At 41.5% G+C, this 27159-nt stretch overlaps 2 protein-coding genes across 2 annotated transcripts; one reads left to right on the top strand and one right to left on the bottom strand.

Moving 5' to 3' along the window:
• LOC306974559 (endothelin-2) lies at positions 1-25408 on the bottom strand. The gene is made up of 4 exons (XM_079571860.1): positions 25062-25408; positions 12475-12637; positions 539-658; positions 1-251 (listed from the first exon to the last, which is right to left on the bottom strand). Exons 1-4 carry the CDS (start codon positions 25120-25122, stop codon positions 146-148), a joined length of 450 nt encoding a protein of 149 aa, XP_079427986.1. The 5' UTR covers positions 25123-25408; the 3' UTR covers positions 1-145.
• On the top strand, positions 9657-11072 carry LOC306975044 (zinc-binding protein A33-like; the record flags this gene model as incomplete). The annotated part of the gene is made up of 1 exon (XM_079572464.1): positions 9657-11072. The coding sequence occupies one exon, from the start codon at positions 9657-9659 to the stop codon at positions 11070-11072; it is 1416 nt and encodes a 471-aa protein (XP_079428590.1).
• Positions 25409-27159: the final 1751 nt, after the last annotated feature.

Here is a 27159-nt window from a genome sequence, read left to right as displayed (position 1 = left end):
TTTAAATACAATAAGAGCATATTATTGGTTACATTTCTGTTAAAAGTCCTTGGCAGTGAATACATTATCTTCCTACATTTACACAGGCTGTACAAAGAGTCCCTTGTTTGAAGGATTTCTACTCAGGTACGCAGGCGGGTTGTGTTCAGGTGTGAGGCTTGAGAGCGTGTCGGTTCCGTTTCTCCCACAATGCATCGCGGGAAACCAGGTGGTGGAGCGGGGTCGTCCTTTTGTCTTCTCTGGTGTCCTCTCTGTAACAGGAGAGCGTGTTAACAGAATGAAGCTTGTTCGGGTGGCATTAAAACGAGTCTTGGGTGAAACGATGAGTAAAGATCACGGTATTGCTTTACTCTGAAACCCAGCCTTCTTGACCTTTTGTAAGGCTTTCATATAAGTTCTGAATCTTTGACTCATACCACAAATCATTATGATTCGGGAACAAAGATGTAAACGGGAAACTAAATCTTGATAATTAAAGCAAAGATGGCCTCATAATTATAATTTGAAACAACAGTAGCGTGTGGAGTATAACACTTACTCTGTGCTTGGCCTGATGGAGCAGAACCTCTGACACTCTCGGTCCTGCTTGTGTTTGCAGAGGCAGCGGCTCAGCTCCCTCCTCAGTCTGACCGACCCAAATCCATAAGGAACCAGTTGGCTAAAACAAAAAGAAGACAGATTCAGATAAACGTAAACTACTCAACGCTGGCTGGAGATTTGCTGACATGTCCTCTTTCAGATGAGATACAATAGAGATTAAACAGATGCCAAAGGCCTGTCAGACAAAAGTCATGATGACGCAGATGGCTGACCGTGGAATTACGTAATTAGGGCGGGAGGTAAAACACGTGTTCACCTCTGACCCTCACACCCTCACGCTGAGAAAACATAGTCAGCGCGACGCGGTCCACAGCACCGTGGGAAATATTTGTTCCTCACATCAGCAGCAACACATAAGAAGTGTCTGATCTCCACCTGCCCTGAGCTCAGCTGAACTTTAAACAATATGGCGGTCATTCTGCACTTGCAGTCGCTCCGTAACAGTGTAAACTGAGATATAGACAAGTCAAGTTTAAACTCCAATTCTCATACTGAGGGCCTCAACAGACATTAGAACAGGGAGCTTCTGGTATCCAGCAGAGAAAAAATCAGATCCAGGCACTCATCATTTGCAAAAAGTCGAAAAGACTTTATTTTTTGGGCCAGAAACATTAAAAAGCACACCAACGCGTGTCGGCTTGAACCTTCATCAGGGTGTCTAACCTCATAGGTCCACGTCTATGATCATATATAAAGAACAGTGATTAATTAAAGAGAAAAAACGCATATGTTCCTTAACATTTTAAAAACAATGTTGGTGGCAGCTCGCACATCAGTTGTAGGGAGTAACGAGAGCAATGATCAGTGGATCACGTCTGTTGTAATGGATGGGTTTGAGCTTCAGCAGCAGAAAATGGCTTTTGCAGATGGCTCCAAGGAAATAATTTATTCTAAGAAAGTTGTTAAAACGTCAAGGTACTGTTGCTATTTTCCAATGAAATATTATTTAAAGCCTCACCGCATAACATTTTACCCAATAGATAAAATTTAAATACAAGCATTTATTTGGACGGATATTTTCATTATTGAAAAATACCTCATGAATGTACAAAAAAAAACAGGTCGTGAGCAGCTCAGCTCTCCTAAGACAGGACTGTAACTTTACTGGGAGTGGGTCCGTCTCCAGCATTTGAGATTTAAATAGGTTTATAAGTCCTCATCCAAATCCATTCTTCAATTACCCACAGCAAAAATAGCATTTTCTGTGTCGAGCTGCTCATTGGGAACATGTTTTGTACTGATAGCAACAGTATAGTCCAAAAACGTTACGCAGTGTGCCTTTAAGACCCGGTACTTGATTTTCTTTTTACGAGTGGAATAAAATCAGCTTCAGTATATTCAAACATTTGTGTGGGGGAAAAGGTACAGATGGGGCCTTTAACACAGTGTGAGATGTGCTGGCCGTACACTAAACAATACAAAAGTGGGACGTCAGATAACTTTTCTTGCTAGATTTTTCATTTTGAATCAGATGTGGCGCTGACAAAATAAAAGAGGATATTCAAGGGGATGTAGCCTACTGTGAGAGCTTGGAGTTTTGGAGTGGACGACATTTCTACTGCCATGTGAAGCTCTGACTAATACCATGTGTCTAGATTCGGTCATAGATCATGGTGAGGATTCAGCAGACACTCCGCAGTCCTGTTTTTGTGCTGTTCTAAAATGGCTGACATCTGGCTCTCATTTCCAGGGTGAGCGGTGATAAAACTGCCTCTTTCATCTCGGCACCGTTCTCTCTCCTCCAGCTTCTGTCTGACCACGTTTGTTTTTCTCATCTTTATTGGGGGGGGGGGGGAGTCCTCAGCACCGCAAAGCTCTTCCGGTTTGGACACCTTTGGTAGGCCCGAGTTAGCTCGCGAATGACGGTACACAGCTTTAACTTATTGCCACCGCCGGGCCACCCCCCGTAAAAACCGTCTGAACTTGAACCCACTTGAAACAACAATTTGGAGAAGGAACAGCGGATAATGACAAAGACAAACTGAAATATTTTTGTGTGGTCGAGGTTTCATGTGTGTGCAGAAAAAAAAAGGAGATGGCTCGGCCCGCTGTTGTGACTGGCTCGGGACTCTCCGTTATGGACTGAATCCAGCCGAATCTCTGTCAGACACTGAGCGAACTGTGCTCCGTGACAGTGATCGATTGCATTTGCATAAAGATGAAGCTGCTCCCAACCACTCAAACTCTTTGTTCTGTGGGAATCATACTCGCAGAGACACAAAAGTGCACACATTGTTCATAGCCTGACAAGTAAACATACATAATTGCTGCAGCTAACAAATTGATGGCGGCACAATGAACACACAAGGGCTGTTGGTGATGGTTTATGGGCTTTGACAATGTGTGGGCAATTTCTCTCTATTACACAACGCACACAAAACAAAGACAATATGACAATATATCTGTGACAATATGACTCCAGGTATGTCATAACATGGTTAAGAATCATTTGTGTTTGTTTAACTGTTCTATAGACTTACAAAAACAGGTTTGCAAGATATCCTTTTTGAAAAACCAAGGCTGTTAAAGAAAGGTGCGTTTCAGATTGATAGTAGCTCAGTAGTGCATGCGTAGAAAGGGAAAATAGCTTTGTAGCCGGTTTCACAGACTTATTTAGGGGAGTCGGGAGCTGAGGTCAACAGTTCATCAACAAAACATCCCACAAGAGCCCATTGAAGTATATAACAAGAGCCGCACATGTGTTAAAGGGGGGGTGTTATGCAAAATCGACTTTTTCAAGCTTTACCTCATGTTATTATGTCATTCCCTCATTAAAAACATGCCTGAAGTGTTGCCTTGGCACATTGACGTATTTTTGAGTCAGCTGTAAAAACTCTGATGGCGGCCATTTTAGGGATAGCTTTGCCTGAGTCCTCCTAGGAACGCCCCCACCTCCTGGAGACGTCTCCGAGCTTTCGTCACCAGCCGAGTAACCAACCACTGCTCCTCAGCAGAACCCCCTCCCCACTGATGCCACAGACAGCGTGTGGAGGGGGCGTGTCGGAAAGGCTCAGAGGTTCTTAAAGAGACAGAGGCCTATTTCAAGACATTCACTACAGCCATTTTGAGAGAGCAATTTTATACAAGGCAGTTATTCTAATTTACTGCATTTACAGACCAACAGAAGGTTTGGTCATCATTGTAGTGTGTTATAGACTGGTGCTATGTGATTGAAAAAGCATAATACCCCCTCTTTAAAGCTTAAATCTTGTTATTAACCTCTTTGCACCCGCCTGAACCGAGCACATTATCTCCAGTTCGACTTTAACCGAATCTAAAACATTAAAATTGCGACTAAAATGAGGATGAAAACGTGACAAAAAAGCAATGAAAAAGTGACAAAAATATGCAATGAAAACGCAGTGACAAAAAACAACAAAAGGGCAACAAAAAAGTAGATGATGAGTTTTCAAATGAGGAGTTACACTGGCCTATAGGCTGTAACCTTTTACATTTGGGTAAAGTTGAACTGGAGACAATGCACTCGGGGGTTAAGAGCTTAAATCCTTCTGCATTAAATATTTAATAACCGACAAAGAGAAGAAAATCGACTGTGATAATGTTTCCCCACGTGCACAATGAGTGGGCTTGCTTTGGTCGGCACGGTAGCGGTTAGCGCTCGTGCTTCACAGCTAGAAAGTCCCGGGTTCGATTCCCACCTGGACGGGGCTTTTCTGAGTGGAGTTTACATGTTCTCCCCGTGTTTGCGTAGGTTCGTTGTATAGTGACAAATAAAGCACCTTTACCTTTATTGTTATTAATGGTGTTTTTAAATGCCTGCACTGCAAAAAGTAAATATCAAGCATTGGCTTAAATGACTGGAATTGAGGAAATGTATCTTGTTTTGAGCGGTTTTCACTCATCTAGACACTTTTCCTGATCGGACCGAGTTTCCTTTGCTTGTTTGAGGACATTTCACACCAGTTCTAATGTAAATCTCGCTTGAAATAAGAAAGTAAAATTGCCAATGAGATAAGAACAATTTTCTTACCCCATTGGCAAAGAAAATTACCTGAAATAAGGACGAAATGTATTGAAATGAGTCAGAAACATCTCAGAACAAGTGAAATAATCTAGGACAAATGCCCAACAACATCTTAACCAGTCAAAACAACAAAAAATTTGATTATTATGCTCAAATTGAGATGTTTATACTAGTCTAGTTAATTACTTTTTGCAGTGTGCATGATGTGTTCGGATGCTAATTTCCTGCAAAATCCTCTGAAAAGGACAAACCCTCTCCTCATTCAATGTTTTTTTTCTGTGTGTGAATGGAAGTTTAACACAGCAGGAGAATCAGAACGCTAAACTCGATGTTCAATAGCAATATCACGTCACAGCGCCCCCTAGTGTGGCCACAGAAGCAATGCGACAACCGACCCGTGTGACAAACAGCCCCGGCCTCCCCTGAACAACAGCCGTCTAAATTGGTGACTCCACGTTCTTACAGTAATCCAAGGCTCGCCGTCACATAACTGGAAATAGCCAAGTCCTATTTCCAGTCTCTACATTTATCTTTACATCCTTTACTTCCAACACTTACCGAGTATTTTTAGCTCCAGTCACCACTTAGCGCTCATTAGAGGTGGTTCCTCGCAATGACCACTTCCACTCGGCACCTTTTATGTAGAAACCGAGAAAAAATTAAGCTAACCCTATCTGCTATTCCTGTCAGATAATTACAATAAGCCTGTACACTAAGGCAACGGTGAAGATGGTAATTCCTAAAATGCATCTATTTTAGGCTGAGATATTTTCACTCGTGTAGTTTTGGTTAATTACATGCTGCTTATTCCTAACTGGCAACAGGCCAATCAGACTGTGACCACACGGGTCTGAGATTCTTGTGGTTTTTCCCTTTAGTTCCTGTTAATGCATTTAGATTGGATTGGAGGAAAAAGGGTCCGGAATAAAGTCAGTGTAAATTACAGTTTGTGAGTCCGCTGGGTGCTTTACAGTTAAAACGGCCACATCTGAGAGCTCACTCATCGCCTCTGCTCATGAGGCTAAATTAACTAAATTACTACCGACACCAAACCGGGGGGGAGGGCGAAATGAAAAAGTTCATAGATTTTAGTTTGAAATGTTCTTACTTTCTAGGAAAAAGGGGAAGAGCAGCACATGCAAGTGTTATTCGTCAACAAGTGAGGCATCCAGAACATGTTTTTGAAAAAGTTCACTCGTTTGTTGTTGATCCGTGGAGTCTCTTCTCAGCAGGGCCGAACGATATATAGAAATATCGCGATAATGATACTATTGCGATATTTCACTAAACCACTTCATGTAAATACAAATCGTAAGTGACTCGTTTTTCAACTACAGCAAATTGTGTCAAAAGATGATTTAAAAACACTACAACAAGACAACAAATTGAACAAAATCAGTACATTTGAACTAAAACAGTATCATGGGTATCATCAAGTTTGTTCAAATTATAGAAGTGACAAATTTTACTGTTGCTTCTCTGTTGTCATTGCTCTAACTACTCAAACTAAACAACAGTAACAGGCACAAAAAGCCTCGTCTTTACTAACATTAACACACAGTATAGGAGGTAAACATTATCCATGAAGTCAACTAGTCCGGGCAGCTGGGTGGGAACTACCACCCACTCTCAACAGGCCACTATACACTTTTTTAATGCATCTCACTAGATCAGGTACAATTTAGGCATGTCATTATTGTTTGTTTGTTTGTTTGTTTGTTTGTTTGTATACTTTATTGTCCCGTAGGGAAATTTGTCCTCTGCATTTAACCCATCCTTCGATGCCGCTGGGGCGACCCGTAAGGAGCAGTGGTCGACGGCAGTGCCGCGCCCGGAGACCCTGGCTGGAGGATTCACCTATTGCACATGTTTTTAGTGGTAGGGGGAACCGGAGTACCCGGAGGAAACCTACGCAGACATGGGGAGAACATGCAAACTCCACACAGAAAGGCCCCGTCCTGGTGGGAATCAAATCCGGGACCTTCTAGCTGTGAAGCAGAGGCGCTAACCGCTGTGCTACCGTGCCGGTATCATAATAATAATGATAATAAAATAGTGGATAGTAATGACGACAAGACCATATGACTTGCAACATAAATATTTCTTCCTGACATGAGCACAAAAAGCAATAAAAATAAATAAATAAATAAAAAATAATGACGAATAGGAAGTGGCAGAATTGCAGAATATAATGTCCAATGTGTCTATATAATATGAAATCGGATATTCATTCATTGATAATGACAGGAATGGATAATTGTTATGATCAACAACAATAACTATTATAATTATTATTATTTATTTATTAGTATGCTGTAAAAATGACCTCTTGCAAATTGTCACAAACATGTACAGGTATATAGTTGTGTTTTGAAACTGTTGCAGAATACTCACGACGGATTGTTTATCTGATGTAAATGTAAAAGTAATGTCTGCAACTGCAACATCATGAAATGCAAATGTAATTTACATGACACAGGGGGAGGCAGCTTCTTGCTTCACTCCCTTTGAGCTTCCATATACCGTGTGGCACCGTGGCTACTACTACTGTACACATTTATAAGTTCAATGTGGGGATGTCAAGCATAAGCGATTTTACAATTACCGCAGTTATAAAAGCTCACTGTCGGTTAATCGTAAACATTTTATGGCCCAAAGGTAAATCGTCTCATGAGTTCTTTGTGTGTGCTCATCATTAGCTCCAAAACACATGACGGCAGGTTCAATAGTCAAGTGTGCAAATCTTATCCATTTTCATAACTGCCAAAGGAAGAGTCCCAAAAGAATCACATGCAAAATGGACATGAACTGTGTGAGAGCATGGAAAGACACATTTATTAGTTTGCTTTTTAATATATTATTTAACTTTTTCTCTTTTCTTCTTTACTCTTTACTTTTTTATTTTTTAATATAATGACAAAAGCAAAAGTTTTCGATTAAAACAACCCTTAGATAAATATGAAAAAGTATGCTACGTGTCTTGCTTCTCTTTTGTGAACTTTTGGACAGGACTGTAAAGGTATTGAGGAATGTTCAAGATTTTCTTCCTTAAACTCTGAACCGAGGACATTTTCTCTAGTTTGGCTTTACCCAAATCAAGTCAAACTAACACGGATGAAAACACCAAAAAAATGTGAGAAAACAGTGAAGAAAAAAGTGATGAAAAGTCCTCAAAGAAGCGCAGAAAGAGCGCCAAAAACGAGCCGGAAAAGCAACAATAGCAAAATAAAAAAACAATGAAAAAAGGGACAAAAACGGGATGATAAAGCCACAAAAGAGTGACAAAAGAGACAACAAAAGAGTGACAATAGCGTGCCGGAAAAGCAACGATAACATACCAAAAAAGTGAGTAAAGTGTGACAAGGGGAACAAAAACATAACAAAAACACATACAAAAAAATAACAGGAAATGCGACACAAACGCTTCAAATCAGTGACAAAAACCCCGCGTCAATGCCACAATTTTTTTTCATCACTTTTGTAGGCCTTCATTTTCCAATGAGACGTTACACTGTTGCTCTCCAATCGAGAAGCTTTTAGATTTGGGTAAAGCCGGACTGGAGAAAATACACTTGAGGGGTTAAGAGGTAACTAATCATGAATAGTTGAAAAATCGCAATATTTTCCCTCACAATAATCGTGACATCCCTTGTTCAAGGCTTTGTTTGTTTTTGGCTGACGTTGCAAAAAAAAAAAAAAAAAAACAGAAGACTTTAGTGATACATTGTGATACGGGTATTGCATCACCTGATATCGCGATACTATATTTTTCGAGAATATATTGTGCAGCCCTACTTCTACTTAACCTGGGGTGGTTTCTATCTCTCACTTCCATCCCGATTATTCACAGGATTCGATCTGTTCTCATTTGCATCGTGCGGGAGTCGTACAACACACACAGACAGCTTGGCTTAAACACTGTAATCCTGCCTCTCCGCCCAGACCCATCCACCGCTGGACACAATGTCTCCAGTCACGTCTTGTCTGTCTCCATCAGCCTCAATCTATCTTTTTCAACCCGACCAATGTTTCGTGCTTCGTGTTGATAGTTCACCCAAATCTAGACCTACTGCGTTCCCCAAGTGTGCGCTGATTCAATAAAACGGTCAAATACAATCCTCTCACCGCGCAACCCTCGTCTGGTTGTAATTTTGTTTTCTCTAATCTCAGATAAAACCAAGACTATTAAAACAAATTGAGTCTCTCTTCAGTTCTGTGCCATTAATAGTGATTATGGCGAGGGATAAGCCACTGTTTTATTGTTGTTGGTTTTTTTTTTTATTGAAATATTGAGTCCTGGAGTTTGGAGAGTAATACCATTTGTCACATTGTGGTCTGTAAACCGAGTTATGTTTGGGAGCTCCTTCCTCTGCCGTGGTCGAAACCGTTGAGACCTCGTAATATTTTACATAGGCAGATAGTAAAAGATGTCTGAGTTTTGAGGCTTCACTGAAAGCAACAGGAGGCCGACTAAACGGGGGTCACAGAAGACAATCCTGTATATTGGATTGTTCCTCTTGCGTGCACTGAATCTACTCTTTTAGCTGAGGCAGAGGTGTTTTCTTGCTCCTGTGACACATTGCTTTCCAAAGAAGGAAGGTACAGACAACTGACAAACTATATTTGGTCTAAAATATTTGCATTGCACTTGGACACACACATCCCGGTCCCTTCGCTGCATAAAGAACATGGTAAAAGTAAAAATGACAAATGATAAATATGTGCTACTTACATCACAGTGTCACAATAAAACTAAACGAAACCAGAAATAAACATGAACTTAAGAGTGAACCACTGAACCAGTCTTTCCTGGTTCTGTCACACATGCCTCAGGCGTGACTGAACCAGGAAGGATTGACAAACTGAAAGTATTTGGGCTTAACACACCGGAGTGGCAGCGTTTGAGGACGTTCGTGTTACAAAACAACCGCTTCAGAGGGATTTGTGTGAGTTTGATTAGTTTGTTACATTAGTGTATATGAGAGTACGTTATTTGTGTGTGCATTAGTGAGTTTGGCCCCACAGACAGGAGCAGTACAGTAGTACATTAAAGTAAAGAGGAGGAGTAGTGATGGCGGAGTCGCTGCTGGACTCCTTCCTGACCTGCCCTGTGTGTCTGCAGACCTTCACAGACCCACTGACTCTGGGCTGTAACCACACTTTCTGTAGCAGCTGCGTCCTTCAGTACTGGCACCAGCAGGACACCAGAAACTGCCCTATCTGTCGAAGGAGGTCATCCAATGAACATCCACCGGTCAACTTTGCTTTGAGGGAGCTGAGTGAGCAGTTCAGACAGAGCCTGTTGCTCTCGGCCCAACAGCAGACAGAGGAGACTCAGGAGGAGGCAGGAGAGGTGCCGTGGGCCGTGTGCCCCTCTCACCCTCAAGTCCCCGTTCTCTTCTGCTTGGATGATATGCGGGCGCTCTGTCCTCTGTGCGAGTTCTGCCTGCACCCACAGCACAAGGTGGTGAGGGCGGAGTGGGGACAGGAGATCTTGAAGGATCAGATTAACTCACAGCTGCAGACTCTGACAGAGCAGAGACAAAGTTGTGAACAATTGTTGGAGAACTACGAGGAGGTGCAGTGCTACGCAGAGGAGCAGGCGTTTTACTGCGAGCGTCAGATTGGAGCTGTGTTCTCTCGGCTGCAGAGGTTCCTTCAGGAGGAGGAGCAGAGGGCAATATCTGCTCTGAGAGATGAGCAGAACAAACAGGCTCAGGCCATGGGCCCACAGCTGCAGAGCCTCAGGAAGAGACTGACCTCTCTGGACCATCACATCCAGGAGCTGGAGAAGCAGCTGCACTCTAAGGACCTTATTTATTCTTACAGCCCAATGCCTTTGCCACGGGCGCCCCCTAGACTACCCATCAAACTGACCCTGAACCTGGCCAAAGTCCTGGGAAACCTGGGCTTCAAAGCCTGGAGCAGAATGAGGAGAGAGGTTCAGTACAGACCTGTCATTCTAGACCCCAACACTGCCAGTCCATGGCTGCGTCTTTCCGAGGATCTGAGCGGAGTCAGATATCATGACATAAAACAGGAGCTTCCTGATAATCCACAGAGACTCACGTATTTCGACTCCGTCATGGGCTCAGAGGGCTTCAGCAGCGGGCGTCACCAGTGGGACGTGGAGGTGGACGACCATCAAAACTGGTTTGTTGGTGTCAGTAAAGAGTCCGTTGAAAGGAAAGAAGATTCTGAACATGTCCCAAAGACTGGACACTGGTGTCTGTCACACTACAATGGGAAATACTGTGATGCTTTCTTTAAAGTCTTGACCCTTCATCGAAGTCCAGCGAGAATCACAGTACAGCTTGACTACGACAAGGGTCAGCTGACCTTCTCTGACGCTGATGACATGACTCTCATCTATTCTTACACTGGAACTTTCACTGACAAAGTGTTTCCTTATTTCTCTGTGGGGAGAGCAGGTAACGCTAAAGCCAAGGAGATCAGAATCTGTGAAGATCTGTCGGTAAAGGTTTAGATGGAGAATGATTTAGAACAAATTGGACAGTTGTTTAAACATCATTGCCCAGGGTTTATTATATTATACTCTTGACTATTGGACCAATTACACTGTTTGTTATTATCAATCATCGATGCCGTTACTATTATAAATACAGCTTGTTCATGGTTTATTTTTTATATATTTTGGTAAATTATGTATTGTTTAAACAAAGGATTAACTGTGTGATGAGATTGAAAACTCTGGTAAACAATTTATTCTAGAATAAAGACAATAAAGGCAAATTCAAGGGACTGTTCAGTTTTATGGATAAATATTATATTAGTCAGATATGTTGAACTAACACAGATGTTACATTAGTGAAGAAAACAGCCTTGATTATTATGTCTATTTGCCTGAGGGGGAAAGCTATCAATCATTTAACACCTATTTCTAAAGGAAAGCAGCTAATTGTAGTGACTTCTCAGCTTGTATCTTTTAATCTGTATTGACTGTATCTTTTATCTAACTGACTCTAGTTGTTCATGAACTCCTGCTTGTGCTTCCTCATGTTGCCTCCTGCATTCTCACTTAAGCTCTGTCGCGCATGAACTCTTTGTTGCATGTTTGTTTTGGTGTCTTGTTCCTGCTGCTGCTGCAAATGTGATGTTTATTGTATTTTGCCATGTGATAATTTTTGTGATAACTTGTTTTCCCCATTTCCAGGGCGCCTACTGTACATCTGGCCGAGGACTACAGATGAAAACTAGCCTTTTGGCTAACTCTGGCATACTTTACAGTTGAGCTGTTATGTTAATATGCACTGTCCTTGCAAAAATAAATAAATAAACTAAACTATGTTTATTTTCAGTGTTCATTCATAAACACAACACAGCATGTCATTAAAACTGCAGTTGCAAACCTTCAAAACACTTCAAAACAGAGGCATACTTATGGGTCTGATGAAGTTCTGCTAAATGACAGAATGTGTGCCTTAGAATCAAGAGTCTTCTCCCAACTTAAATCAAATGACACCTCCTGACATCAGAAAAGACATTTAGACCGTATAAACCTTTTGTACTCCCCCCATAAGGTCAAGGCAACCACTCCGCAACCGTGCCGCCTAGACACTTCAGATTAGGAACGATTCAGAGGCATAAACAGTGCCCGCACTCCTGCGCTGTGATCTCTGTCCAGTTTTCCTTTTGGCCAAATATCTTTATCCTTGTCTCAATATCAGAATGAAAGAATGAAACGTGTGAACGCCTCATTCTTCAACTCAAACCACTCTTCCTGTCCCAGCTCCCAGTCCACTTTATCACCTATAAATCAACACTAAGCACGTTCGCTAACAGTGAGTGTCTGGTTGCAGTGAAAACATCAGTCAAAGCTGCATTTTATAATGAATTGATGTTTGTTTCTCTGCTCTGAGGCAGCTCACCTTGGAGTGTTGACCCAGACGATGCCGATGTGGCAGAAGAAAATGCACTCTTTGTCTTTCTGATTTTCACACGAGCAGCGTTTCTCCCGACGATGGGCTGTGTGACGAAGCTGTGTTGGGGGGCTCTTCTCTGCACTGGGGCCTGGGATGGAACTGCTGTCACCTGAGAACAGAATGAAAATATGCAATTAGAGGAACTACAAAAGGACCCGTGTGGAGTTGGTCTCGTCAGAGGTGGGGATGCTCTTTTTAAGACAAAGAATTCTTGACGTGTTTTACACCCAGAATAATGCTAATAACAGCAACAATAATGCACTTGTGATCACATTGCTTTACATTGCATAATTTATTCACTCCACACTTGGTGATAATATATACTACATCCTTCAGTAGATTGACATGATCATGTATTATAACAAAGCACTTATTCCACAACCGAGTGGAGAGCAAAACTGATCTTATATCTTGATTTATTACATAATAACGACCAGTCCAAATCTCTGTTGTTCTGGAGCTGTGGTAATCTGTCCATCTGTCATTCACATCGCACAACCCACACTCTGCAGTGTCCACGGCTCAGTCAGAACTAAGAGCAGTTCAACCACAACAACATGTCATTCACAACCCAAGGTGCCGTGTGGCTAATGAGCAGTGACCTCCTTGGAAATCCATTTATCTGCCTTTCAAAGCAAACGGACTGTCTGGAGATTTAACCTTTTGCTTTTTAACTTGGCGAGACAGTGGTCCAAGCGATGGAAGCATTCATTCCCAGATCAAAAGTTGGCGCTTCAGCTACGACTGGTCTGAATGTGATTACTGGATCAGGCCGAAACCAGAACGACTAAAACCAGGCCTAAACAAGACTCCAGATGAGACCAGCGCATACCAGGATTTTATGCAAACGAGAAATGCAAAAGAGTTACTTCCTTCGGGTACTCCAGTTTCCCCACCACTAAAAACATGTACAACAGGCCAGGATGAATGAGAGTGTGTTTGAGAGAGCAAGAAGGGACAACATGCGAATTGGCCCAAGGCTACATGAGTCCCATGTATGTTCATTAACTTGAACTGTCCCGACCAAATAAACAAATATGTATATATATTTTGCATTTTGTAAAAAAAATAGGCTGTGATGGTTTTGACACAGTATATTTTAAATGGTTTTGTTAAGCTAATGTTAAAGGGATATTTCAGGATTTTTGACATAGGGCCTCATTTCCTAGTTATCCAGAGTGTTGTTGATTTCTGGAGATATTTTTTTTGTAATTCAAACAGTTCTTATATTTGAAGAGTTTCGTGGCGCTAGGCTAATGCAAGGCTAGCGCATTTCTATGGTATCAGCTTGACTGCATTAAAAACAGTCTGACCCGCTCCACAGAGCACCTGAGGCAAATCACTTATAACACCAGACTAACCATATAAATGTCTGTGTGTTTTAACCATTTTGCATTTAAAATAACTTATGTTTGAGCAGCATCAGCTTCGTGGTTGTATAAGCTACGAAGCGGCGGAGTGATCTGCTAGAAAATAGTCCCTCAGAATGCGATCTTTCATGTGATGCATCGACACAGACATTTATATGGTTAGTCTGGTGTTATAAGTGATTTGCCTCAGGTGCACTGTGGAGCGGGTCACACTGTTTTTAATGCAGGCTAGCTGATACCATAGAAATGCGCTAGCCTCGCATTAGCCTAGCGCCACGAAACTCTTCAAATATAAGAACTGCATGAATTACAATTTAAAAAAAATCTCCAGAAATCAGCAACTCTCAGGATAACTAGGAAATGAGGCCCTATATCAAAAATCCTGAAATATCCCTTTAACAATGTATGTATTTGTTTGCGCTACTGACAGTTTTTTGTGTGTTTTGTGTGTTTTAATGTTGTGCACCTGCTCACTGCAGGTGCACTGGAAAAATGACCATCGTAAATGAGATAAAGGACTTTAAATCTTCTGAATTAAGGTATTAAATGTTGAATTAGTGTCAGATTGAACTAATCGAAGATAAGATAAATGGAACAAGCACCATCAATCCCAACTGGATTCAGACAAATTCACTTTTGCATTTAAAAATATTTATTGAAACACTAAGACCAAATCAACCAAGACCAAACCAACTCAAATTAATAATTTAATCCATTACCTTCAAGTAATTTTATGTCATTTCTGTCTTAAAATGGTGACTATTTTTCCCAATGTGGATATTAGCATTAGTTAAATCTGGTACAAAGCATCTTTTTAAGAATAATGTATTTTGTACATGGTCCCTGTCAAATAAAGTAACTAAATGAATCCAAACTTTCCAAGCACTTTGAAACTGAAGCTGTGGGTGAGCTCTCCAGGGCTCTCCTGCACAGATGTGGTATGTGCATCAGTGGATCCCATGTCTCTGAGCTCCTCTTTACCGCACAGATAACGGACACTTCCCACTTCATAAAGACTGTCCAGGATTTCTATGGAGCCACAATGTCAGTCCAAACCGCAGAGAGACGGGGAGTGGACAGACGGATGGGCAGAGAGCTGCAGATGAGTGACTTAGAAAAACATAATTAACAAACATGCAGGATGAGTAGAAAAAATACACAGGTGATGAAAATATAATGACCAGTTACCGGGCACCAAAAGGGTAATTGTTATAAAATAAACTATGACTTCACATGACACTTTCACAAATACTGAAAATAGTTAATGTATAGGTAATGTATTACGTTTAAAATCACCACAAGAACATGCACAGAAGAAGAAACCAAGTTAACCCAGTCGGCTCATTTTCAGTAATAAATCCATCATCAAATACACAAACAGACCGCTCTCCACTCAATTTGCTGTGTCACATTTGTGTCTATCCAATCCAAACTCCCGAATGAACCCAAAGTATCAGCTCTCCACTCTGCTCCTAATTCATTGGTCACAGAGATGACGCGCTGCTTAGCCATGCTTACTGAGTGCCGTTGTGAAAACACCATAAATCACATTGACTCTCACTCAATATCCTGAGCCGGGGTCACACAGGCTGCAGGTGCGGGTTCGGTCAACAAACTGGGCCATGACCCGTCTTGCTTTTTTTCACGCCAGTCTTGCTTGATAGATGTCAAGCAAATGTAAACGCTGCTATTGTAGTCAGATGTTAGAGTCTTCCATCGCAGCAGCAAACTCATTAGCCACCTCAACCTATATTGACTCTCCACAGCACAATCAGGGCAGAAACGGATGACCTTAATTCTTTGCTTTCATTGCAACACCAATGTCTCTATACCTCTATGTAGCCGTTAAAGAAGAACAAAGTAACGTGTTTACCTTCATAAATCCTTTTCATAGTCCCTCTGGGGGTAATACATGTGTTAATGGGATGATTGGAGGGTCTTTCATCTCCCCCTGGTGTCTCTGGCCAGAAAACCACAAGTGCAGCTTTCCCTGCTCCGGGTCGGAGCCACCAATACAAACTAATGGAATCACGAAGAAGAAGCAAACAGGCTAACGGGCAAAGCTAACTGTGGGCTAGCACCACTTTAACAGTATTTACAGTCAAGTTTGTGTTAAAACAACTATCTCCATTGTGCGATTGGGTTGTGGCAACAAGAATTACCAACGAGGTACTGCAACGACATCTTAAAGCATTAAAATTGCTATATATAAGTCCACCCATCCATCCATTTTCTTCCACTTATCCGTTTCCGGGTCATGGGGGCAGCTGTTGGAGCTGCCCAAATTACATTGCACCGGCCCCTTATGGCTCCTCCTGCAGGTGGTGGGTCCACGGAAGGACGGCCTCACGATTCTAACCGGTTGGCCTGTCATGAGGGGCTTCTGAACCACTCTTTGTCTGATCCGTCACCTAGGACCTGTTTGCCATGGGAGACCCTACCAGGGGCACGAAGCCCCAGACAACAGAGCTCATCATTCGGGCACTCAAACCCTTGCACCACGTTAAGGTGGCGGTTCCAGGAGGGGTGCTATATATAAGTATTTCTTAAAATACTAACAATTGATGGGCTAGCTTACACAATGCAATATAAAAAGTATTTCGGCTACTGAAAGGTGCCATGTGGCCTAAATGTTTGAAACTTTCAGTGTGTAAGGAAGTGCGGCTGGCAAAAGAGGCCGTTTTGGTTTCATTATGCAATTTCAAACTTTTAGAGATATTGCTCAATTTCTGCCTCCTTTGAGTCCATGGGAAAATGTCTGTTGGAGTGTCATGTACTACCATGTAGATTGGCTGCGATACGTCAGTTTTAATAGACTGATTTTTGGGGTGTGAAATCCAATGAAATCCAATATGTTACGCAGCATGGCTTTAAGCTATTTTGCCCATCTTTCTAGTAATATTGATTAGTGTATCCATAACCTTAGTGATAAAAAGCAGAATATCTACAACTCTTGCTCTTTTATACCACTCTGGACCTTTGCTCTTCAACCCACATATTATTTGTGACCATGCCTGGGAATTCCTCACACCACCTGCCTCTCTGTAATCTCTGTAGTGAGTTTCAACCTTTCACTCAGCGGCTCATACGGTTGTGAAGCGTGAATTTGGCTCAGGGCGGTTAAAAATCTTGACTGCAGCGTCTCAGCTCTGACCATAAAAGCATCACTGTCTCCAGCTCGGCAGATAACCTTCGGAACAGTGAGAGGAATTCACATATCTTTGGATTTCTAAGACTTGGAAAATACAATATAAATCTATTTCCAGCATTAAGAAATCCTTTTTTTTCCCTTTCTTTTTTGTCCTAAGGGTGTGAATTGCATGGCCAGATAATGCGATTCAACTAAAATGTGAAACTAAACACGTCTGACAGTTACCTTTGTTACTTATCACAACTGTCAATCATAACATTGAAAAGTTTTACAGCAGAAAAGACACTTTGTGGATGTGCCCGTGTGAATGCACTGAGAGGAGTTCAGTTCATCCAGGACAGCAGAGGCTACTGAGATGCCTCACCATCCACAGTTGAGAAGAAGACTTTTAGATTTTTTTTTTCTTTGGTTGGGACAATGCATAATGAACACAAAAGGCATAAAAAAAAAACTGTATTATCAATTGAATTTCTTGACCAGTGCTGCATTGTTTGTATTGTTTGTGGACCAGGACGGGCTCTCTGTGATGTGCACACCCAGCTCCCCACAGCAGCACCTTTGTGACTCACGCTGTAAATATGCCAAGTCAGACCGTAGCCAGAGCTATTTGCAAACACACATTCAGACACCACTGTGCACAGATGCAGGAGGCATGGCGGGTGCAGTGTCCGGCCCAAAGACACAACAACAGTGTGGACCGGCCAGAGCAGGGTTCAGCCCGCCGATATTTGGATGAATGCCCTAAAACTGGGCCTCTGTTGCCAAAGGACAACTAATCACTGTAGAGTGAATAGAAAGTCACTTTAAAGGGGCTAGATGCAAGTTCGCCATTTTATACTCACTACTGCCACCTCAGGCCATACGTGTAACTGCACCTTCTATATTAAAGGGGGGTATTATGCAAAATGGACTTTTTCAAGCTTTACATCATGTTATTATGTCATTCCCTCATTAAAAACATGCCTGAAGTGTTGCTTTGGCACATTCACGTATTTCTGAGTAATCTGTAAAAACTCTGATGGCGGCCATTTTAGGGATAGGTTTGCCTGAGTCCTCCTAGGAACGCCCCCACCTCCTGGAGACGCCTCCGAGCTTTCGTCACCAGCCGAGTAACCAACCACTGCTCCTCAGCAGAACCCCCTCCCCACTGATGCCACAGACAGCGTGTGGAGGGGGCGTGTCGGAAAGGGTCAGAGGTTCTTAAAGGGACAGAGGCCTATTTCAAGACATTCGCTACAGCCATTTTGAGAGAGACATTTTATACAAGGCAGTTATTCTAATTTACTGCATTTACAGACCAACAGAAGGTTTGGTCATCATTGTAGTGTGATATAGACTGGTGCTATGTGATTGAAAAAAGCATAATACCCCCTCTTTAAGCTCATGCATGACGGCAATTCGGACCCGAAGTAACAACTTTTTGAGGTTGAGGATTTTAGAGGCAGTTGTGGTGAACAGGTCTGGGCTCATTCTACACATTAGGACATTGCTGGGACATGTAGGGGGAGGAAAATACATAATTTTAACATTTTTAAACTCCTTATAGTCCCTTTAAAGCTGAATTCAAGCAGGTACAAGAATACTATAAATAAAGTCACATACTTAAAATGAGGCTTCCTTGCCTCTGTCCCCTCGCACATGGCAGCCATACTCCACATGTTGGTCTTATGTTTAATGTCATGGTGCATTATGGAGAGAACCACTTCCAACACTGTTTGTTATTATAGTATTTTCTCCATACGTTGGGATTAGACTGGGCTTAAAGCAGGAAATTTAACGGGAAGTTATGGCTGACAGTGAAACACATCATTAGGTGAAATGTGTTCATTGCAGTGAGCAATTTACTGTAACTAAATGTATCATACAGATAATGTTCAGGTGATTTAGCTTTGTGATTTGAAGCCAGCTCAACAACAGCTTCTTGAGCACTCATGTTTTTGTGAAAAAAACATATTGAACAGATTACAGAATTCAGAAATGTTTTCCTATTCAGCCATTCTTAGGATTATCTACACCACTGCGGATCAATGCGCTCTTTTTGGCGAGCCCAGGCAAAATCTGTTCAGACAGTATTTAACAATTGAAAACCCATATTTTGTCACATCGAAAATCCATTCAATCGAGAAAACCTTCTGCAGCTCTAACACTTTGCAGACGTAAAACTTGAACTTCGAAGCAGTTTTACAATATGAAAGACCCATTAAATTGCTACTAAACTTGAATGCATTTGGGGGAAAAGTCTCGAGCAACGTGTGCGTACAACAATATCATTAATTATCCACCAAATTACCCATCATAATGTGATCTGAAACTGCTTGCAGAAACACGTATCCCCAGCTGTTTTGAAAATGTCTCTGGCACAAGTTTTAATGACCTACCGCATTGGATTTTGAAGCAGTTTGCAGTCATTTTCACATTAATATCCAATACAAAAGTAACAACAGAAACTTTTCACATCACATTCATTAAAGTCCATTACAAAAGACCAGAGTTTCTGGTGCAGCAAAACCACATTAACCCCAAATTAACGTATTATTTACAGTTTAGTGGCAGACAGGAAGGAAAGCTTTTAGGCTACTGCAAACTGCAATAATATTATAATATAATAATAGATTAATTCTGCGTTGACGGTGCGATGCCAGGTCTAAAAGCTGGTAATTTTAGGATCTGAGCCAGTCTCCTTTGTTGCAGACAGTGACATAAGGCTAAAGTTAATTGTTTCCTCGCTAAAGGCAAAAGACAAACTTTTTCCACTTGAGACATGAGCTTCCTGGTTCACCCTCACCGTAGACACTCTGTTCTGTTCTATCCACTTGGCAGTTCATTAATGTTTGATCATGGTTGGAAAATATAACCCGCAATAGCATGAGCAAACGCTATTGTCACTGCGGGTCCGATGAAAATGACTCCAATCACGTCAGTCTTTTACAAACTTGTAATCAACCATCACTTGTACAACAGCACCTGCTGAGGCAAAGCGCGACGCCGAAAATGTCAAAACAATTCAAATTCAAAACTCATTAGAGAAATATGCAGCGCACAAGAATGAATCTGCAATTCTAAACGTGCGAGTTGTTGATTAAGCTTTGGGTGAAGACAACTCAGAGACGGCTTGTAACTCTAGAGGGAAGCCTGGGACCCGCTGCAAAGAAAAAACAAACTTGGCAGCCACACCTGCCCTCATGGTCTGTCCGACAACTAGCAAACACATAATCACATGATCGCTTTCAGACACCAGTCCTTCAGCTGTCGAAGCCTGTTCTTACGAATGCGCACATTTTGTTAGCCATATAGCCCGGACCCGATTCAAACTGAGCGTTCCATCCCCATACAAATGAATAGGGAGGTAATGGAGTAATACTAACATATGGTGAGGTATGTTTTGTCCGTTTCATGGCATTTTCATCATTTCTGTGGTTTCTTTATCATCATCGTATTATAGAGTGATGTTTAGTGGCTATTGGATGTGTATCTGACCCCACAGAAAGTAGAAACTTGAATGAATTTGAGTTAGCATTTAGCGCAGAGGAGACTTTTAGATGCTAATTTGTATCTAAAGTAACATCTCAAAAGGTCTGTACAGTCATAAGTGTTTTCTAATTAGGCATTGATCTAAATGTGGTCGATGGGCCGAAAACATCTGGATTTGCAATGTTTGGTGGCTAATGCTAACAGCAATAGGTAAATACATTGAGGAGGCTAACAAACTCTGAAAAGTCTCCTGGACTAGCCAACTTGCTAACTGTCCGCAGGATCGAACGCCGCATTGGAACTGCGTCAAAAACATTCACACAAAGACTTCCACTTGAGGAGAACAAAAATGAAACCTGCTTCGACATAATGACCTACTTTTATTAATTAATCCATGTTCAACCATCCCACATCTGGCAGCACATAAACCTCTAGACCTCTCCCCTGCCCTATTTGTTCTGCTCAGACTTATAGCTTCGTGCAGTTATTCTCCCTCCAGCCCCTTCGCTCTCACACTGGCCTCCCACGTGCACCAGGTATTTATGCAAATGTCTCGAGTCCCGTGTCTTGGTCTGGATTCCGGCTCCACAAACATGGCCCAAGCTGGACCTGGGCCCGCAGTCGGTAATCTGTCTGTTATGAGCCAGTCTGAGAGGCTCCACTGGGTTCGACGATAGCTGAGAGTGCACCAGGGGATCATGGGTAATCCATTTTGGACCTCAGCGAACCAGCAGGGTGAGATAAATGAAACAATGCTTGACAATATTTCGATAGATCTTGATTCCCTTAGAAATGTAGGTCATTAAAGGAACACCCATGCAATATCTCTGTAGTATTAAAGGACGTTTATGAATTATTGTGCAACCTCAGCATGATGCCAGGATAATAGGGGTTCTAGTTTCTGATAGATATTTGCAAAGGTTTTCGGGAAATTCTTTATGGGGTCACGGGCATTTGGACGTTTTGCTTTATAGCTTTAGGAAAGCTTGCTGCACACATGGAATCACAGAATGATGACCAATCAAAGGATCACACTAGTCATATGAAGCAATATACAGTAACTAGTGGAATCCCCAAGTTTATACTGGAAAAAGGAGCACGGGTATTACTGTTGGACCATTTTCAGTACAACAAAGCAAGAGATTATAACAGAAAAATAACAGGAATTTCAACAGCTTTTTGATTAGCAGTTCACACTGACGATACTGCATTCATTGAGCTGAACGAGTATTACATCACTGCAATAAAAAGTCACAAAACATGTTGGTTTTGGAACCTTTATACACCTCCTCCCCTCTATTAGCAGCTATTCTCACCTGTAGGAAAACTTATTTGTGGTTCAAGAGTCTTTGCTGTTCTAAGTCCTACCTGACACCTGAGTTTCAGTCTGAACGGGCCTCATCTCAGCTGATCACTGCTAATCACCTGATCTGTCCTGGGCTGAGTTACAGGGGGACAAATGAAACATAAGCCCGACATCGCCTGTTCATGAAAGGCTTCTCTTTCTTCACAATAATTGCTTCTTTCACTCCTCTTTCAAAGTAATGTTTTTCTTTAGATAAAATCTTGACCTCTCCGTCCTCTAAGGAGTGGTCGGTGGCTTTGAGGTGGAGGTGGACAGCAGACTGAGGGCCACTTGTGCTTTCCCTGCGGTGTTGATAAAGCCTCTTCTGTAACAATTGTATTTAGTTTCTCCAACATAATGCTCTTTGCATTCTTCTTCTTTACAATGAATAGAATAAACCACATTTACCACATTTGTTTGTGGGTTTTGTCTTTGGGATGGACTAATTTTTGCCTCAGTGTGTTCACTGGTTTGTGGTACACTGTGTTGTCTAAAAACCCTCTGAAGTTTCTCTGAGACCCCAGCTGCATACGGCAGAGCGACTCCCTTTCATCTGGGCTCTGTAGTCTGTCTGTCCTGTTCTTTTGGTCTTCATATTAACATGAATTATGTTCTCTGTTTCTATTTAGGAAGCCACTTGGGCCACTAATGGCCCAACTTGCAAATCTTGACTTAATTACGAAAACTGCTGTAGAAGGTTGACCGATCGTGGTAATCTCATCCAGATTTAAAGAAAATATGTAAACTTACTGCATGTAACAGTCAGACTTCATAAAGTGTTGGAAACAAACCCTGGATCTGGTCATGTTCAGTGTGATTTCAGCCTTGTCTGGTCTAAGTAACACTCAGTTACACACTATGTTAAAAGCTCAATCATGCTAACACTTTGTTATGTGATAAAAGATGGGCACATAGATGGCGTCAAAGGGATTGAGTGGAGAATTAGTTGGTTTGAAGGGTCAGTGGAGCTGTGTTTATAGAGGGGGGATTCCTCTAAGAGCTAAAACACACAAGCAAAATGGAGTGAAATGGGCAAAGCTTGAACTTGATGTAGGCTAAGTCTTTGGATTACCTAAAGATATGATGCCTTGACCAGTTTTCTTTTGTACACTTAATCCTAGTGTTTCATGTTCACAAAATCAAACAAACAATAGCCATATGGTCAGCAGAGGACAAGAAGTCAAGCTGGTTGTGCAGTTGACCTCTTTCTGGGCGTGGCCTCCGAGAGAACAGCATCATAATTACCTCCAGGCCATTATGTAACAAGTCCATCAGTGTAAAAGTATTTGTATCAAAATGAAAAGAGGATTTATGACAGACTGTAGCATGTAGAGCTGGAAGAGGTAAATTCCAGCGCATTAGCCAGTTTGCATCACTGTTGATCCTGTGGCCGAGGGCAACAGGCAGCTGCTTTGAAGACCACTGTTCTGTATTGAAAGAGAAGAGATTTCCCTTTGCGGACATTGGAAAAGAAGAGAGATTAGATTGTGGATATGAATAGAGATTTGAAATGGTAGATTTTGGTTAATACATTTTAATGATGTCAAAAAATGTACAGAAAACATTTTCACTATTTAAATTTTGGCCCAGTATATTTTTGTTTATTGTTTAATGTAAAAAAAAAAGTGTTGGCAAAAAGTGATGAACTTCCTTTAGGTAGGATTTGGATTCTCACGTTACTTATGCTGCTAGAGCCCATAGTAACACATGGAGGGCATGCACACCATTAATTAACACAAGCCACTGAATGGGGAGGGAATAGAACCCACAATGTTTATGATCTGAGGTACAACCACTAAACACTGAACTTGTCAACCATTCTCAAGATAAATTTAGATTTAGTACAAAGTACATCCATCCTCTGCCTACAAGCGCTTCCCATCACCTAGAGTTACTATACAATTTTTTGCCTTATTTAACCAGAAAAGACCCACTGAGATTTCAAGGGGCCGAGCCATGGAGGGATTTGTAGACAAGACAAGCGTTTTTAAAAGTTCTGAAACTCTAAAGATGATATTTCTCTAGACAATGGTGAGATGGGTACGTTTTTTAGCAAAAACCTTGATGGCTTTTTTGTACAGCTGTTCTACAGGTTTTAGTGCAGTGATGCCAGCAAATGACCATACGGTAAAACAGTGCTCTCTGAAATAAATCATACAATGAAGATTTGATTTAGCAGCAGTGGTGGAGACAAAAGGCCTGATTTGTTTAAAGTTATGGAGATTGAATTTTACAGGGTTTACAACCTCTTTAATATGTTTAATGAAGGGTGAAATTAGAGTCCAGTTTGACTCCAAGGTACTTAAACCGAGAAACCAGTTCAAGTACATCTCCATCTACAGTATTTAGTGATAACCGAGGCCAAAGAACCTGCAAACATATACTTTCTAATTGTGAGGCGAAAGTGCGACTCACAGTGACAGTGTCATTGATTTGAACTGTTCCAAATATGTGTGACTAAGGCGAGCACACCTGTTGCACTTCCAGACATACTTGCCTGATGACGTTACGTGATGAGCTCGACGGTAATAACTATGTTTATGAGGACTCACATCACAAGGATGTTGACAACATGAAACATTTCGTTTGACAACTTAATATCTATATCAATTGGGAAAACGACCACAGGAATTTTATCCTGGTGATTTTGTAAATGGAAATGTTAAAAATGCCACATTTACATTCAGTTCTTCATTCATTCAAATGAGCTGTTATATGATTTGTGGCAAGCCACATGTTTCTAATCTTTTTTTTCTTTTTTCCCCAGGGCTCCCAAATCTACTGTGCAGGATTTGGAGAATTTACTGCAGTTTTTTCATAGTCCCTTTTTTTTTTTTTTTTTCACCATTTAATTTGCTCCAATAAAATCTCTTATGACCTGATCCTCTGACTGGACAAAGCAATGGGTCCCCTTTTCAATTCTAGCCCCCCCCCAAATGTGCACTTTTGACACTCTTTGACTCTTTGACCTATCATACAGTGTTATCTTTTATTGCTTTTATCATTCAACACTGAGACTAGATTACTACTTAATTTGTTAATCAAAATTTTAGTACATAATACATGGATTGATCCAATAATGTATACTGACATGATGTTCTCAGACAATTATAAGGAACAATTATAAGGAACAACAAGCCATAATAAATTTGTCTCTTCTTCTGATTCTAAACGATGTATAAATGCTGAGATTTACCTTGATGCTGGTGAATCAACACAAGCATTGTCCCCAGGATCCAAAAGTAAGTGAGGTCCATTCTGTTCCCGGTTGGTGAACCCCAGGTGTGAGATTTGCAAACCTGTGTTTGCCCAAGCCTTGATGTAAAATCCCTCCAAATCTCTGGGGAAATTAAGTGCCGTATAGTCCAAATACAGTAGCACTAACCTAAACACGAGAGGTTTTCCATAAAAAGTCTCCTAGAGGTTCCAGAAAGTGCACGTCCAGATTAAGGGAGTGGGAGGAAGCCACCCAGGTCTAGCCAAGGATCAGTGCCTCGTTTTGGGCTTGTATCCAGAGAGGTGCCTGGGCAGAGTTCCAGACAGAGCCAGGGTACAGTGAGTGTGTGAGAGGAGAGCTGGAGTATTGGGTTGTTGTAGCACATGGAGAGAATAAAGAGGAGGGAGAGAGAGAGGCGGGGGTTAGGCAGAGGAGGACTTCAAAACAGGATCTCCAATAGGGATACTCATCCATCTTTGATTTCACTTTTTAATCTGTCAAACCAAGAAATAAAAAAAACAAAACAAAAAGGGCAGCAGCGAGTGTATTTGAGATGCCCAAATCCCAGCGAGTTATTTTGTCATAATCAATCATGCAAAATAAAATGCGAAAATTCTTTGAATCCCAATGTTTTTACACATCTGTCAGAGTCACGTTGCCATTTGCATTTGACCAATTTTCCATGATTCCACTCCCTTGTTTTGGAAAGTCCTCAGTGGAATTGCTCGATTCTTAAAAAGAAACATGTTCTTTGTCAACTGAAGCGTAATTTAAAAGACAAACAATCTCTGGGCAACATCTGGGCTATTTAGACGCTCTCTTAAGTTACTGCCAAAAACGCACCAAGAGACAGGATAATGACTGAGACACATTTAAGACAATCACACCAGTTTTTAGAAAAACACTTTACATTTGCCATTTTGTCCTCACACATAAACGTATACAAACACGTGGCTTATAAAAAAAAAACCTGGAAATTAAAAACATATTAAAACTAAAACCACATAGTCCTCTGCTCCGCATGGCCTATTTTTACTGCAAAGTAGAAGTACATTTTTGATTGTGCAGTCCGTACTGATGCCTGATGTTGCCTGTTTCAAATGTCAGCCTTGTGCTCGTGTTGAAAGCAGATGCTCTTCAGCACCTCATATTTCTGACTGTCAAGAAGAGAAGTGTGCTGCGTTCAGTTTCGCGGGGAAGTTGGCGCATCTTTATTTCAGTTCTGGACCTTATTTGTTCTGGACTGGATCGCAGCAGAGGGAGCCCTTTTGCAGAAGTCCTGTTGGGGAACATTTTCAACATGAAGTTAAGATATGAAGGAACAGACGTAGGAATGTGTTCGAAATTATTAGTATCTTCTGGAAAGACGGTTAGTTCTTCTTTTACTTTTCTAGCGTAGGTTTTCTGCTTTCATCCCACATCCATACCACAACCAACCCTCATCCACTGCATTTCTTCAGCAGAAAAACCATCAGCCTGGGCATCTTTCCATCTTCGCCACCATATTACCTCTCGAAGTAGACAAGGCATAGCAAAAGCCATACCGCCTTTGCAATGCCCAGTCCTGTCAGACCTTGGAAGCAAAGCAGGGAAGGGCCTGGCAGGACTTGGATGGGAGACCGTTTGGGAACACCAGGAAGCAGGGGCGGACTGGCCATATGTCCATTCTGGAAGAGCACAGAAGGGCCACTGGCTCTAGGGCCACCGGTCCCGCCTCAACCGAACCAAATCTAAAAGCTAAAAAGAAAAGCATCAAAATGGCGAGAAACAGAGGAAGAAAAGTCAACAAAAAACGTGAGAAAAACACAACAAAAAATGATAGAAAAAAATATTTTAAAAACAACAAAAATATGACAAAAATGTGGCGACGTGACGAAAAGCTTCCGTCACTTTTGTAGGTCTTAGCTTTCAAATGAGGCGTTACATTGTTGATCTCCAGTCAAGAAGCTTTTAGATTTGGGTAAAGCCCAGTATAAAAAAAACATGAATCTAAAAGGAATTCCGTGGAGAATGGTGTACCACAAGGTTCAATTTTGGGACCATTATTATTTATCATTTATATTAATGATTTTGCTTC

Source organism: Gobius niger, assembly GCF_951799975.1.
Source record: "Gobius niger genome assembly, chromosome: 15".
In the NCBI taxonomy this organism is placed as follows: domain Eukaryota; kingdom Metazoa; phylum Chordata; class Actinopteri; order Gobiiformes; family Gobiidae; genus Gobius; species Gobius niger.
This window is presented reverse-complemented; position numbering and strand designations above follow the sequence as displayed.

Excerpts from the sequence above, each read along its gene's own strand:
- LOC306974559 (XM_079571860.1), bottom strand. The coding sequence starts at position 25,122 with ATGGACCTCACTTACTTTTGGATCCTGGGGACAATGCTTGTGTTGATT. Across the intron at positions 12,638-25,061 it reads GTTGATTCACCAGCATCAAG|GTGACAGCAGTTCCATCCCA; the intron begins GTAAATCTCAGC and ends TTCTGTTCTCAG. Across the intron at positions 252-538 it reads TCCATCAGGCCAAGCACAGA|AGAGGACACCAGAGAAGACA; the intron begins GTAAGTGTTATA and ends CTCCTGTTACAG.